Source organism: Cheilinus undulatus, linkage group 11 (assembly GCF_018320785.1).
Source record: "Cheilinus undulatus linkage group 11, ASM1832078v1, whole genome shotgun sequence".
NCBI classification, from domain to species: domain Eukaryota; kingdom Metazoa; phylum Chordata; class Actinopteri; order Labriformes; family Labridae; genus Cheilinus; species Cheilinus undulatus.
In genome coordinates, this window is record NC_054875.1 from 49,232,369 (window position 1) to 49,247,306 (window position 14,938).

Consider the following 14,938-nt stretch of genomic DNA (forward strand, 5'->3'; position numbering starts at 1 on the left):
CTACCACATGTACGTCTTTGTGGTGTCGATCTGACTCCCCCCCACCTCTTCCTCCCTCCCCCCTGCCTCCCTCTCCTCCTCCTCCTTGTCATCCTTGTCCTTCTCGGCCTCGCTCTCCCACAGCGTGATGAGCGGCGGGTACAGCTCGTTCAGGGGGATGGAGGTGGCGTGCTGCATGTACTTCTTCAGGGAGTGGCCGCAGGACTTGTGCTGCTGCACGCGGCGGCCCATGTAGATGACCAGCAGCGCCATGATGGACAGAGCGAACATGGAGCCCATGACGGCCGCCAACGCCACACTGCTGCGCCGAGACGCCACCATCTCCACAGAGAAGCCCGCCTCTTTGGTGGTGATGTTCAGGCAGGAGGTGTGGACGGGGGAGGAAGGAGAGGAGGAGGAGGAGGGAGAAATGGAGGTCGGGGAGGAGCTGGGAGAGGAGGAGGGGGAGGAGAAGGAGGGAGGGGAGGAGGAGACGGTGAGGCAGACGTGGTACTCAGTGGCAGGAAGGAGGTGAGTGAGGTTATACTCCTGAACGTCCACGGGAACCTGGAGAGAGAGAGGAACTATTAACGATGCAGAACTATCAATAAGGCCGACACCCTACCATAGGTCTACAATCTGCCTCCTCCAGGTCTTAACCAGGTTTTAAAACGATGCAGACCACAAGCCCCGGGACTGGTCTGCAGGTAAGATCTGGATCTGTCTCTAAGTAACGTCTCTGCTGTGAGAGGAATGCCTGCAGACGGCGATACGACCAGTCAAAACATGACACTGAGACCTGAAAATATCACACATGCATTCCCTCATCCGTGTCTCACTTTACGGTCGAACAAAAACTTTCTGGTTTTGGGGGTCAGGAAAAAACAGTAAAAAGGGAAGCTGCTGGATTTAGCAGGGCACAAAAGCTGCAACACAGATGTGACAGGGTTACAGAGAAACTTATGGACTGTTGCTGTAAAGCATTGGTTCCCAACCTGGGGTCCAGGCCCCCCCCAGGAGGGCACCAAAGATCTTAGGGGAGCGTGAGGTTTTATCTGCTCTAAGGCTGCAAAAATTAGATTTGCAGATATTGGCTAAAACCACGACAAAGCAATTATTAAGTAGTTTATACAAAGGTTTTCTGGTAAGAAAAGCATACATAGACCTTTTAAGGCACTGATCATCAACTGGTGGCCCGAGGGCCAAATCAGGCCCCCCGAAGCTTTCTGTCCGGCCCCCAAAAGATCATTAAATTCAGAAAAGGAGAAAAAGAAGATTTTCTGGTTTTAGGAGTGTCTTTTGACTTTAAATGTCTGCAGCTGTTAAATCCATCAAAAAAAAAAAAGATTACTGAAATAGTTTTAGAATGATCTGATTTTGACCTGTTTTTACAGATATTCCCTCGTCATTCAGAATTAGTAAATATATTTTTAAAAATGGGTTAAGACTGGCAGAAATGTTGCAATATGGCCTAAGTGAGTGATGAAAAGGGGTTAGAGAGTGGCAAAAAGGGTGGAGAGACACAAAGGGGCAAAAATGTGCAGGAAAAGAGGTTAAAATGTGGCAAAAACAATTGGTAAAAGAGGGAAAAAGGGGAAAAAATTATTTAAAAAAATGAGTTAATAGTGGCAAAAATGCTGCAAAAAAATTATTACAAAGGGTAAAAAAAAGTGGCAAGATGGATACAAGAGTGACACAAAGGGGCAAAAATGTGCAGGAAAAGAAGTTAAAATGTGGCAAAAAAAATTGGTAAAGAGGAAAAAAGTAGAAAATGGGTTGTTAGTGGCAAAAATGCTGCAAAAAAGTGATGAAAAGGGTTAAAAAGCGGCAAAAATGGATACAAGAGTGGCACAAAGGGGCAAAAACGTGCAGGAAAATTGGTTTGAAAGGGGGTAGAGAAAAGAAAAATTGTTTTAAAAGGCAAAAAGTTATCAAAAATGAGTTAAAAGTGGCAAAAATATTGCAAACACAGCCTGGCAAAGTAGTGAAAAGCGGTTAAAGAGTGGGACACAGGAACAGTAACTGGCAGGAAAGTTGCAAAAATGGGTTAAAGAGTGTCAAAATGGACAAAAGTGGCAAAAATGATCAGAAATAAGTTGAGGGGTAGAAATGCTGCAGAAGTGTCCAAATGAAGTAATGAAAGGGTTAAAAGTGTCAAAAATGAATGAATATTAGTGCTGAATCACAGTTGGGGAGGGCCCATTATTTGGGATTTTCAGGGGTCCGGACAATTCTGTGGGCCGGTCTGTCTCTTTGTGTCCTGCTGCATTATAGATAACAGGGATAGATCTCACTGTCATACCTAAAAATATCCTGGGGGGCTCTGAGGAAAAATGGTTGGGAACCGCTGCTATAAAGGATGTTTTTACCTTTATTTACTGTCAGGGCACCAAAAAGGGCCCTTTCATGTCAAATTTGTGCCGTGAAGAGGCACCTTGTTATTTTTTGTCCATTAAGATGCCCTCTTTGCCAAATTGGTCTTAGGGCACCAAAGAGGGTAAATTTTCATTTTTTCCATATAGAGGGCATGAAAGTGGACACTGTATCAAATTTTTCAACATTCAGCCCCCCCAAAGAGTACACTTTGTTAAATTTTTCCACCTACTGGGCACCAATAGGGCCCCTCGCCAAATTTTTTCCATTTCAATAGACACCTTGCCAAATTCTCTACTTACATGGCATTAAGGAGGGCACCTTGGCAAAACAGTCGATTAAAAGGGTGGCAAAAAGGCACATTAAATCTTGTCCATTTAGAGAGGGCACCTTGTCATTTTTTGTCCTTTAAGAGGACATCAAAAAGGAAAATCTGCCAATTTTTTCCACTTTCAACCCAAAGAAGAGGGCACTTCATTGAATTGTTCCATTTTACACCAATAAGGCACTACATCAAAAGTTGTCCATTTAGACAGTGCCTAATTTTGTCCACTTAGTTGCCAAATTTGTCCACTTACAAGGCACCAAAGAGTGCACATTGTCAAAACTGTCAATCAAAAGGGCGCCAAAGAGGGCGCTACATCCAATTTTCTCCATTTAGGTAGCGCCCTTTCAATTTTGTCCTGTTAGAGGGCATCAAAACTTTCTCAATATTTTTTCACTTTCAGCCCACAATAAAGGGCACTTTGTCAAATTAGACAACTGACTGGGCACCAAATAGGGGCACTACATCAAACTCTGCCCATTTAGACAGTGCCTTGTCAATTTTTCTTTACTTGAAGGGCACCAAAGGGGGGAAATGGTCACATTTTTCCATTTAGAGGACATCTGAGAGGGCAATTTGTCAAATTTTGCTCCTTTAGAGGACACCAAAAAGTGCACTTCATTAGGTGTTCATTTAGAGCGTGTCTTGTCAAATTCTGTCTACTTTCAAGGAACCAAATAAGGCACCTTTTCAAATTTTTGCCATTTAGAGGGAACCAAGGAGGGACCCTTGCCAAATTAGTCCATTTACAGTACACCAAAAAGTGCACTTCATCAGATGTTGTCCATTTAGGGTACGCAGTGTGTCAATTTTTGTCTACTTTCAGGACACCAAAGAGGACACTCTGACAATTTTTGTCCACTAGCAGGACATCCTGGAGGCCACCATCATGTTTATTTATCGTGAAGTCTTTCAAAGGGCACTTTCACTGCATTTTTAAATGCTGGGGAGTCAGGGAGGCAACCCCCCATTCTGGCCCCCTCTCAGTCCAGCAGTGCTGTACACAAACAAGCTGGAAATGAGGCCAAGGAACCGGGAACTGGCATAGAAGCATCTGGTGTGATGTGTCTGAATGCTACTAGCAGCAGCAGCTGGAGATGAGAGTTTTTCCACCCCTAAGACAGTTGACAGAGATATTTTGGTGCTGCCAAATGCGGCTGGAGAAGCCTTTTATTTTGAATGTTTGAATTCCATCATTAACATTTCTGTCTGTTCTCGATAAGAAAAATCTAGTTTAGCTTGTTATTGTCCTGTCTGTGCCACGAATGAAAGGTCACTGACAGTTTCGTTCCTTTTGTTGACCAGACGATCCCTGCATTAGGGTTAGTGTTTTATTTCTCCATAAACAAATAAAAAACAATAAAATGAGGACTGGACCCTGGGGAACGCCACAAACACATTCTCAGATAACAGATTAGTAAAAGGTTAAATCATCATCAGTGAAACTCCAGTCAGAGGGAGTGAGGATCTGCAGGATCAAACCAGCACTCCTCCTGCTTTAATGAACCTGAACAAACACAGACAGGTGTGATCTGAGCTATCTAGCTCAGAGAGAGGGGTGGGCGTGCTCACCTTGGTGGTGTAGCTGATCTGAGGGTTGTCGATGTGCACCGTGGCACTGGTCCAGTGGGGCAGAGGAAGGGGGGCGTCCTGCGGGTTCTGACCCAGAGGTGAAGGTCCTCTGCTGGGGTACAACTTCCACTCCAACACCACCGACTGAGCGTGCACAACCTGCATGGGGAAACCAAAACACCCATGACATCTCCACTTTTCAACGGACTTCCCAAGCACGTCTGATGTAGCAGATTTTACAGCAAAAGAGAACACGAGAACAGGTGAGTGAAAGTGTCGTCTGACCTTGGCCATCACCACCAGCGAAGCTGCAGACGAGTTCTCCGTCCACGGCTGCTCTCTGCTGGGTTCAGCTCCCCACCAGCTCCCCCCGCCCGACCAGGAGCCCACCGGGCCCTGAGAGTCCACAAACACGGAGACGCTCTTGGTGTCCGCTCCCTCCACGTTCCACGCCACGCAGGTGTACACACCTGGGAGAGAGAGAGAGAGAGGGAGGAAGGAAGGGGGTTTGAATCAAACTACTTCACAAGGTGTGCAGTGTTGTCATCATACCAGAAAGCTAGCGTGTAAAAGGCGCGTTCAGCTTATCACGATCGATATTTGGCATTTTACCGATCATTAGTATCAGTGTTTTATTCTGCCGTAAACAGATATGTTTAATTCAAAAAAGGCCACTACTTCAGCTCTGCTGCATGTGTTTGTTCTTTCTCGGGTTCAGCTCTGCTTTACACCCTCTCACCTAAAAGTCCCGCCCACAAGACTATCTGATAGGCTAAGGCGTCACATGTTCCACCCAATCAGCACATCCTCCAGTGTGTGTGTCACTCTCACAAAGAAATACTTTTATTTCATTTAGTTAAAAGTTAACTCACTGATTCAGATTGTTAATATGAATTATATTATTATTAATAATATCTGTTTACCTATACCAGGGGTTTTCAAAGTGTGTGAGAGTGAGCCTCCCCTAAGAAGAAACTATTCATTCGGTGGACCACCACCCACAAAAATGATTTAAACTGAAAAAGAAATTTAACAACATTTCAAACATTTATGTCTAATCTTTAAACATTTTTAACATTAATATATTTTGGATATTTTGGTTTGCAAATGTCCTTAAACATCTGCCTTTCCCTCTTATTCAGTTATAATGCCATAAAAAACCCCTTTTTGTATTTTTTGGCCATTTTACAACTTTTTTGCCACTTTCCCCCCATTTTTTCCACTTTATCCCATTTTTGCCCTTTTTCACCTTTTTGCCCATTTAGCTACCTTTCATCTTTAAATATCCCTTTTTTCCAATTTTTTTGCTCATTTTTACGATGTCTTTTTGCCACTTTTTCCAAATTTTTGCCACCTTTAGCCTATTTTTGGCCCTTTTTGTTACCATTTTTTGCCACTTTTTGTCCATTTAAACTACATGTTAAACTTGTTTCCTTTTTTTCCAATTTTTTCCTCTTCTTTTTGCCATTTCTTCCCATTTTTGGCCTTTTTCCCATTTTTTAACACTTTTTTGTCCATTTAAACTACCCTTTGCCATTACATACCACTTGTTTCCTCTATTTTTTGCCCATTTTTCCCACTCTTGACTACTTTTTGTCCATTTAAGTCACTTTCCACTCATTTTTTTGTCACTTCTCACCCATTTCTGCTACTGACCATTTTTCCACTTTTTCTCCCCATTTTTGCTGCTTTTTGACCATTTTTGCCACCTTTAACCTATTTTTATTGCTACTTTACCTGCTTTTGCCACTCTTCACCTCTTAGATTGTGGCCCTTGCAAAGGTGTTTTTAACAATTTTGCTCTTTGGCTCTCTGGTTGAGTAACACTGCTCTATAGCATAGTCCCTATAGTAACTATAAGTTTATCAATTTTGCTCAATACACAGCAGAGGTTAGCAAAGCAAATCACCCCCCAGGGGAGGCCCGCCTCACACTTTGAAAACCATTGACCTATACCAATTCAAATGTAAAATTTTCACATTAAGAATTTTTTATTTTTGCTGAAAATGAATATTGGTTTCATAAGCAACTAATAATCTGTACTGGTCCCAAAAAAACAATATTGGTCAACCCCTAGTTCTGACATTACGGCTAATAATCAGATCTAAAAAGCAGCATAGGCTAAACAATGCTGTGGCTGATAAGGGACAGCAGAAAGGAGGAAGTGGGCGTGTCTTATCCCCTCTCCCTCCAAGCCCTTTGACGTTGTAAAGGTGTTTCTTTAAATTTTGAGTTTTAACTCTCCAAAATTTAAAGGGTACATATTTTACCCCTTTCAGACAAGTTTATATCGGTCTCAGAGGTCCTCAAAACATGCCTGTGAAGTTTGTTGCTGAGAAAATACACCAGTATTGGATTTCTGCATGTCTAAAACCTCTCTGTTTCAGCCCTGCTCAGAACAAGCTGGTTCTCTGTCTGTAGAAACTCCGCCCCTGACTCCACCCCTGTCAGGACAGAATGTGTCTCTCTCAGAGGAGGGCAGGTCTTTCTTTCAAGCAGGGAGGGCCAACTGAACCTGGGGGCGGGGCTAACTCCCCACATGACATCGTGGGAGGATAATCTGCGAACGCCTTGTTTCAGCACACATTTTCTGAAAGTTGGAGAAAGAGAGGGGGGATTTTTCTGATTCTTGAGGGGATTGTGGACAGGCCAGTGGCACATAAAAATCCTGAAAAGGTGATTTCTGCGTTATATGTCCCCTTTAAACCTAAATGTCATAAAGAGGAGGAGGTACCAGCGTTCCATCAGCTACGTAAAACCAACCGGTTTGTTAGGCATGGATCACCACATGACGACTGGCAGAAAAAGAGAGAGAAAATGATTCCACACTGCTGCTCACTACTCTAAGTAAACTTCTCATAAATTAACTTCTACTCAATAATCAGTAGATTCAGTTTGCTTTTTTAAATTTAAACCTTAAGAGCTTTATCCTCACTTGAGTGTGATATTCTTCTTTTAAGATGATAAAACTACACTGAAGCGTTTTTGTTTTCAGTTCTGCTTTTCTTCTTTCTACCACTGGGGGGCGCCAAGACCCTCTGTTTAGTTCAGAGAGAGGAAAGCTGGAGAGGCTCTCTACCTTTGATTGAACCCCTAACACCGGGGTCCATCCCATTTCCGTTCATTAAGCCCCTCCACCTCAGGACACGGGGATAAGGGAATAAAAGAGCATACTTTCGTGATCTTTAATGCCATCAGCGTGATCTCAGGTGGATCTCTGACCACTGGGGGTGAATGCTGCACCCCTGAACTCGCCGCTCAGACTGACCTGCGTCTGACGGCTCGGCGTGTTCGATGACCAGGGCGCCAGGCTCTGACATACGGTGCTTCTTCTTCTTTCTGCTTAGGCCACGCCCCTCCTCTGATATGATTGGTGCAGCCACTGCTTCCGAGCTCACCTGAGGGAGAGAACAAACACAGAGGAGGGAAAAACAGATAAATGGAAGGATCAAACATGGAGGGATTGAGGTGTTGCTGCTGCGTCTGAAACAGATAAAAGCTGGGCACCTGTACAGGTGTGTTAGTTCTATACTGAAGGCCAAACTCTGGCTCCACCCACCTTGTCTCCAGTGGGTGTGACCCAGTAAAACTGGGGGGCAGGGTCAGCATCAGCCCAGCACTCCAGCGTGATAGGCTGCCCGGCACTGATGTTCATGGCGGGCAGGAAGGCGTGAGGCGAGATGTGAGGCAGACAGCTGTTGGCTCCGCCCCCGCCCCAGCCGAGCGCCACCACCTCCTGCAGCTCTCGGCCGACCAGGTGAAGAGGGGCAGAGCAGAGCGTGATGGAGGACTCCAGCAGCTTCAGGTGAGACTGATTACCCAGGTGAGGCCCCCAGGAGGAGAGACAGTCACAGCGGAGAGGGTTGGAGTGCAGAGAGAGCTCCTCCAGAGACGGGAGGGACGAGAGGAGATCACCGGAGAGGAGGCTCAGCTGGTTACTGTGGAGGAGGAGCGTCCGCAGGGAGGACAGGTCACTGAGGGGGGATGCATAGGGGAGGAACAGCAGAGAATTTTCTTTTAAAAAGTGGAAAAAGAAAGACTTTTATGACCTAAAATGTTGAATTTAATTAAGTATTTCTTAAGAGTCTGTGGGAGTAGAGAGTTTCTTTAAACCATCAGATCAAACAATGGAAACATTCAGACAGGTAAAACACCTGAAGGCCTGGGGGTCGATGTACGACAGTCTGGGGTTGCTGCAGATCTCCAGTTTGGCAATTTCTGGAAGGTTCTGGAAGGCGGCTCGCTCCACCATGAGCATCTCCTCCATGTTGTTCAGACTGGACACAAAAAAACACACACAAAACCCATCACTAAATCCAAGAACCTGAGGAGTTAAACAACAGTCCTTCGCAGTGAAAAAGAGATCCATCCATCTGACAGAGTGGCTGAGTTTAGCCAGCAGGGGGAGCTGTTTTATGTTAAAATGCAATCCTTGATGAAAAAAATACACTATACGGGCAAAAGTATGTGGCCACACCTATTAATTACTGAATTCAGGTGTTTTAATCAGACCCACAGGTGAATAAAAACAGCAAGTATCCATGATGATGAGACATTTGGTGAAATTTAATCCCTGCTGGATATTGCACAGTCAGCTGTCAGTGATATTATTAGAAAGTGGAAGCGTTTAGGAAAAACAGCAATCCAGACATGAAGCAGGAAACCACATCACCGACTGCTAAGGCTCATGGGTAAGTCTCCAAGTGACCAATCATCTTCACTGTTTACAGTCAGATAGATGAGTCTGGGTTTGGAGGATGCTGGGAGAACGTTACCTGCCTGACCGAGGAGGGATAGTGGTATGGGGCTGTTTTTCAGGGTTTGGGCTAGACCCGGCCATGGCCAGTCTAATGGGGCTTTTCCATTATGCTCAGCTTGGCTCTACTTGGTTTGTCTCAGCGCGGCAGGGCATTTGCTCTTCCACAACAGTTTGAGGGTGTGTCTGGAGCTGCAGCATCATATAAGCCAGGGGTCATCAACCACATTTGCACAAGGGTCAGATCTAGTCTCCACAGAGACTCTGGGGGCCAAACTTTCAAATAAACAAAAATCAAACAATGTTTTGGTCTGATTAAAATATGATTGTATTAGTATTTGTATTTCTTTTCAAAACCCAGGATATTTTTAGGTATTACAGTGAGATCTATCCCTGTTATCTATAATGCAGCAGGACACAAAGAGACAGACCGGCCCACAGAATTGTCCAGACCCCTGAAAATCCCAAATAATGGGCCCTCCCCAGCTGTGATTCAGCACTAATATTCATTCATTTTTGACACTTTTAACCCTTTCATTACTTCATTTGGACATTTCTGCAACATTTTCTGCCCCTCAACTTATTTTTCATCATTTTTGCCACTTTTAAAACAATTTTTGTCACTTTTGCCCATTTTGACACTCTTTAACCCATTTTTGCAACTTTCCTGCCAATTACTATTTCAGTGTCCCACACTTTAACCGCTTTTCACTCCTTTGCCAGGCTATTTTTGCAATATTTTTACCACTTTTAACTTATTTTTTTCATTTTTGCCCCTTTTTTTCCTGTTTTACCATTATGTGGTCACATTTTACCCTTCCAGCACATTTTTGCCATTTTAACCCTTTTTCATTACTTTTTTGCACTTCATTTTGACACTCTTTAACCCATTTTTGCAACTATCCTGCCAATAAGTGTTCCTGTGTCCCACTCTATAACCCCTTTTCACTACTTTGCCAGGCTATTTTTGCAATATTTTTACAACTTTTAACTCATTTTTGATACCTTTTCGCCTCCTTAAAACCATTTTTCTTTCTCTAAGCCCTTTTAAACCAATTTTCCTGCACATTTTTGCCCATTTGTGCCACTCTTGTATCCATTTTGCCACTTTTTAACCCTTTCATTACCTTTTTGCAACATTTTTGCCACTAAAAACCCATTTTGTTTTTATGATTTTGGCCCCTTTTTTCCACTTTTACCATTTTTTGCCCCATTTTAACCTTTTTTCATTACTTTTGTGCACCATTGATGCCACTAATAACTCATTTTTTATACTTTTTGCCCCTTTTTTCCTCTTTTACCATTTTTTTGCCACATTTTAACCTCTTTTCCTGCACATTTTTGCCCCTTTGTGTCTCTCCACAACCCTTTTTGCCACTCTCTAACCCCTTTTCATCACTTACTCAGGCCATTTTCGACACATTTCTGCCAGTCTTAACCCATTTTGAAAAATATATTTACTAATTATAAATGACGAGTGAATTTCTGTAAAAACAGGTCAAAATCAGATCTTTCTAAAACTATTTCAATAGTCATTTTTTGGATGGATTTAACAGCTGCAGACATTTGATGCCAAAAGACACTCCTAAAACGAGAATATCTTCTTTTTCTCCTTTTCTGAATTTAATGATGTTCTGGGGGCCGGACAGAAAGCTTTGGGGGGGCCTGATTTGGCCCTCGGGCCACCAGTTGATGATCAGTGGACTAGAGGATATTGTGGTTGATAAGGGACAGTAGGAAGTGAGCATTTCTTATCCCCTCTCTCAGACAACAAAGGTTGTTGACTAGACTTTTTTCCACTGATGGAGTTAAAACTGTTGGATGTGACTCTAGTCGCCCAGGAACTTCTCTAGTCTGGTATCAAACAAACTTAAACATCATCTCTAAATGTTGGCTGTGTCTGCTTAGACTGACCTGAGCTCCTCCAGGTGCTGAAGGTTCTGGAAATCTCCCTGCTGGATCCGGCTGATCGGGTTCCTGTTCAGGTCCAGAAACTTGAGGTTAGGGAGCACGCTCAGAGCGTCCCGAGGCACCGACCTGCAGGGAAATAATTCACATTATTTCATCCAGAGAGTCTTCCGTCAGAGAGACGCTCACAGGCAGAGTCAAACCCACCTGAGCTTGTTGTCATAGAAACTCAGACTCTCCAGGTAGTCCAGGCCCAGGAAGGCAGCGGAGGGGACGGAGGCCAGACCCATCCCGGCCAGGACCAGGCTGTGGAGGCGGGACAGAGGCAGGAAGTTCTTCTCCTCCAGACCTAGGATAGGGTTCTCCCCTATCATCAGGATCTCCAGAGATGGCAGAGACTCGAACCAGCGACTGTCGATGGCAACGAGTCGGTTCGAGTTCAGATGGAGCCTGCAAGACGGAGAGCAGGGCAGTGAAAAATCTCTATCCCTGTAACACAAACTGCTCTTTCATTTTAGTCACATTTAAGTCATTTTCAACCCAAAAACAGCGAGGAAGAAAAGAAGACAAAGACAAAGGAGAATAGAAGAAGTGTCTGGGAGACCTCAGCAGATTGGTGAGGCCGGCGAAGGCTTTGGGTCCGATGGAGGAGATGTGGTTGTGGTTGATGTAGAGCTCCTCCAGACTGGACAGATTCCTCAGACTAAAGTCCTCCAGCTCCTCAATGTGGTTCTCCTCCAGGTACAGAGTCACCAACCGGCCCAGAGAGGACAGACCCATGGAGCTGACCTGGACGGAGAGAGGGAAACGTTTGTTTTTGGAGCTGGATCCAGGTTTGAGCACAATACTGAAATAAATCCTGCAGAATCTTTGGTCCAGACCAGTGATACTCAACATGTGGATCATTTATGTCTTCATTTGAAACATTATTCCCCTAGAAAACCTTAAAAATTAAATTTTTACCTCAGAAATTATCCATTGCAAGTAACATTAATCAGTTTGTTTCCCACTCTTACACAGTAGTCTTTAATTGTCAACCTCTGTTTTTGCAATTTTTGCTACTTTAATTCAATTTTTACTGCTTTTGGCCCATTTTTGAGATTTTTATCCAGCTTCTTGCAATTTTTTGCCACTTTTCGCTCACTGAAGCTTCCTTAAGCAATCAAATGCCACTAATCTCCCATTTCGCAACTCTTTGATGCTTTTTGATCATTTTTCTCACCATTTTTTAAATTTTTGCCCATTTTAGTCACTTTTCACTCATTTTTCTTAATGTTTTTTTTTTGCCAGTTTGGACAATTTTTGCCACCTGTGACTCTTTTTTTTGCCACTTTCTGCCCTTTTGCCACTTTTATCCTGCTTTTTGCAATTATTTGCCCCTTTTTGCCACTTCTTCACCATGTAAGCTGCCTTTTGCAATTAAATCACACTTTTTGCCCAATTTAGACACTTTTCGCTCATTTTTCTCCGTGTTTTTTTGCCAATTTTTGACAGCTGTGACTCTTCTTTTTGCCACTTTTCTCCCCTTTTTGACAGTTTTATCCTGTGCTGTTGCGGTTATTTGCCCCTTTTTTCCACTTCTTGCCCATTTAAGCTGCCTTTTGCAATTAAATGACACTTCTTGCCCAATTCAGTCACTTTTCACTCATTTTTTGAAACGTTTCTGCCACTTTTAACTCATTATTTGGTCACTTCCCACAAATTTTTGCCACTTTTATCCGGCTTTTTGCATTTTTTTGCCCCTTCTGTTGCCTTTTGTGCCACTTTTCCCAATTTAAGCTGCCTTTTGCAATCAAATGCCACTAATTTTCCATATTGCCACTCTTTGATGACTTTTGCCCATTTTTCTCACCATTCTTTTAAATTTTTGCCCATTTTAGTCACTTTTCACTCATTTTTCTTAATGTTTTTTTTTCTAGTTTGGACCATTTATGCCACCTGTGACTTAGTTTTTTTGCCAATTTTCAAATATTTTGCCACTTTTCTCCCCTTGATACTTTTATCCTGCTTTTTGCAATTATTTGCCCCCTTTGCCACTTCTTGGCCATGTAAAATGCCCGTTGCAATAAAATAACACTTTTTCCAAAATTTTCCCACCTTTTTTGCCCAATTTAGTCACTTTTCACTCAATTTTTACAATGTTTTTGCCACTTTTAAGCCATTATTTGGTCACTTCACACCCATTTTGCTACTTTTCTCCCAGTGTTTGCTGCTTTTTGACCATTTTTGTCACCTTTAACTTATTTTTAATTGCAACTTTTCACCACTTAGACTTTGGTATTTTGTGGTAGTATTTTTTCAGCATTTTGGCTCTTTGGTTGAGAACACTGGTCTACTCTCAGATTCTAGAAAATCTTAGCGTGTTCACGGAGAACGATGTAAGCGTGTTCTAATGTTTGTTACCTGTGTGAAGTGGTTCTGGGACAGGTCCAGCTCTGTCAGGTTGGTCAGACTCTGCAGCTCAGTGGTGATGGATGAGATGTTGTTACTCTGCAGCAGAAGGACCTGAAACACAACATGACATGTTTACACACTCAGATCAGCAGCGGAGGGGTTTACCACGGAGTCAACGTACCGAGGCTTTCTTTGAGTAAGCAGCCTTAAAAAAACTAGGAGTTGAAGTTAAGAACATTGCTCATAAAAGGGGTGTTTAGAGAAAGAATGAATGCTTCTTCTGCTTAAAAATGAATGACCACTGGCTAAAATATAAGAGATGATGTTGAATACACACAACTAATAGCAGGAAAGAACCTCTACAGAAGTTTAGAAACACTGCAGTTAAATGCTGCATGTTCATTGGTTTAGGTTAGTTTTGGCCTTATTCTGATGCATGGAGACCTGCAGCCTCTGGAACACCTGTGTGAGTGTTAGACTCACCTGTGTGTCTGATGAAATGTTGGCAGGAACTCTCTGCAGGTGGAGTTCATTACAGTCCACGGTTTTAGCCTGGTGATATACAGACTGTGGCGTGTACCAAGGCCTCGTCTCACACACACACTGCAGAGGACACAGCACGGCGCCACCTACGGGACAAAAGATGCACAACAAAACCTCAGTTTAAGAAGTCTTGGTCTGATTAGGTAAAAGTGGCTAATAGCTTAAATAGCTAATAGCTTAGTGCAGAAGCCGTAGCGTGTGTCATGGGTGACGGCTCCAGACGTCTCCACACCTGGATGAAGTGTGGAGCTGCTGACTGATTTAATCCCTGGTAATCTGAATAATAATCTGGAGATCACAGTCACAAGTAAGGCCCAGAAGTACGGACAAAGAACATCTTGTAAAGCCAATATTTACTTTTGTCTCCATTGTTTTTAGTTAGTAATGAAGCTGAGTAGGTGAACTTGAGGAGAAAATGTTCACTGATTTATCCAGGTTTTCTCCCGTCTGTTGGTCCTTTTTTCTTTCTTATGATGACACATAAATGCAGGGTTACAGCTTTTTTATTTTTTTACCTTGACTGGCTCCGCCCACTCCAGCACCTACTGATGATGTCACTAGGCAGAATAGGAGACTCACAAGGACTGCAGATCCCATGGTGCACTGGGGGCGGAGCAGACTGGGAGAGCTGGTTGAATTCCTCCTGAGGATCTACAGCTGGAAGGACACAGACAGGAAGTGATGTCATTAATGATGATTAATGCATAGACAGAATCATCCCAGATGTTACTGTTCAAATACTGTTGTACAGGACTGCTAGTAACACACTGATGGACTTAGGCTGTCAGAGTGTTAGATACTCTGATACTGAATGATGCCATGCTTTAAAATGATTCAGTCTCTGCTATTCCACTGATTCCAGAAGTGTTGTGATGGATGTGGCATGTGGTTTAGCATCGTCTCACTGAAATAGTCAAGGCCTTCCCTGACAGAGACGTTGTCTGGATGGGAGCATATGTGTCTCTAAAAGCTCTCTCTACTTTCCAGCATTGATAGTTCCTTTCCAGATGTTAGAGCTGCCCACGCCATAGACACTAATGCAACCCCATACCATCAGAGATGCAGGCTTTAGACCTGAGCCAGGAGAA

At 43.3% G+C, this 14,938-nt stretch overlaps 1 protein-coding gene across 1 annotated transcript; it reads right to left on the minus strand.

Annotated features, from left to right (window-relative positions):
• On the minus strand, positions 1-14,465 carry si:ch211-180f4.1 (uncharacterized protein LOC100144405 homolog). Its single transcript, XM_041799066.1, has 12 exons — positions 14,366-14,465; positions 13,791-13,936; positions 13,317-13,418; positions 11,518-11,702; positions 11,121-11,363; positions 10,920-11,042; positions 8,404-8,526; positions 7,809-8,223; positions 7,518-7,647; positions 4,535-4,719; positions 4,250-4,408; positions 1-546 (listed from the first exon to the last, which is right to left on the minus strand). Exons 1-12 carry the CDS (start codon positions 14,445-14,447, stop codon positions 1-3), a joined length of 2,439 nt encoding a protein of 812 aa, XP_041655000.1. The 5' UTR covers positions 14,448-14,465.
• Positions 14,466-14,938: the final 473 nt, after the last annotated feature.

Bases quoted from the DNA above. Each gene is read 5' to 3' on its own strand.
- si:ch211-180f4.1 (XM_041799066.1), bottom strand. From the start codon at position 14,447: ATGGGATCTGCAGTCCTTGTGAGTCTCCTATTCTGCCTAGTGACATCA. The intron at 8,527-10,919 runs GTCAGTCTAAGC...TTTTGTGTCCAG, and splicing joins CAGCACCTGGAGGAGCTCAG to TCTGAACAACATGGAGGAGA. The intron at 547-4,249 runs GTGAGCACGCCC...CTCTCTCTCCAG, and splicing joins AGATCAGCTACACCACCAAG to GTTCCCGTGGACGTTCAGGA.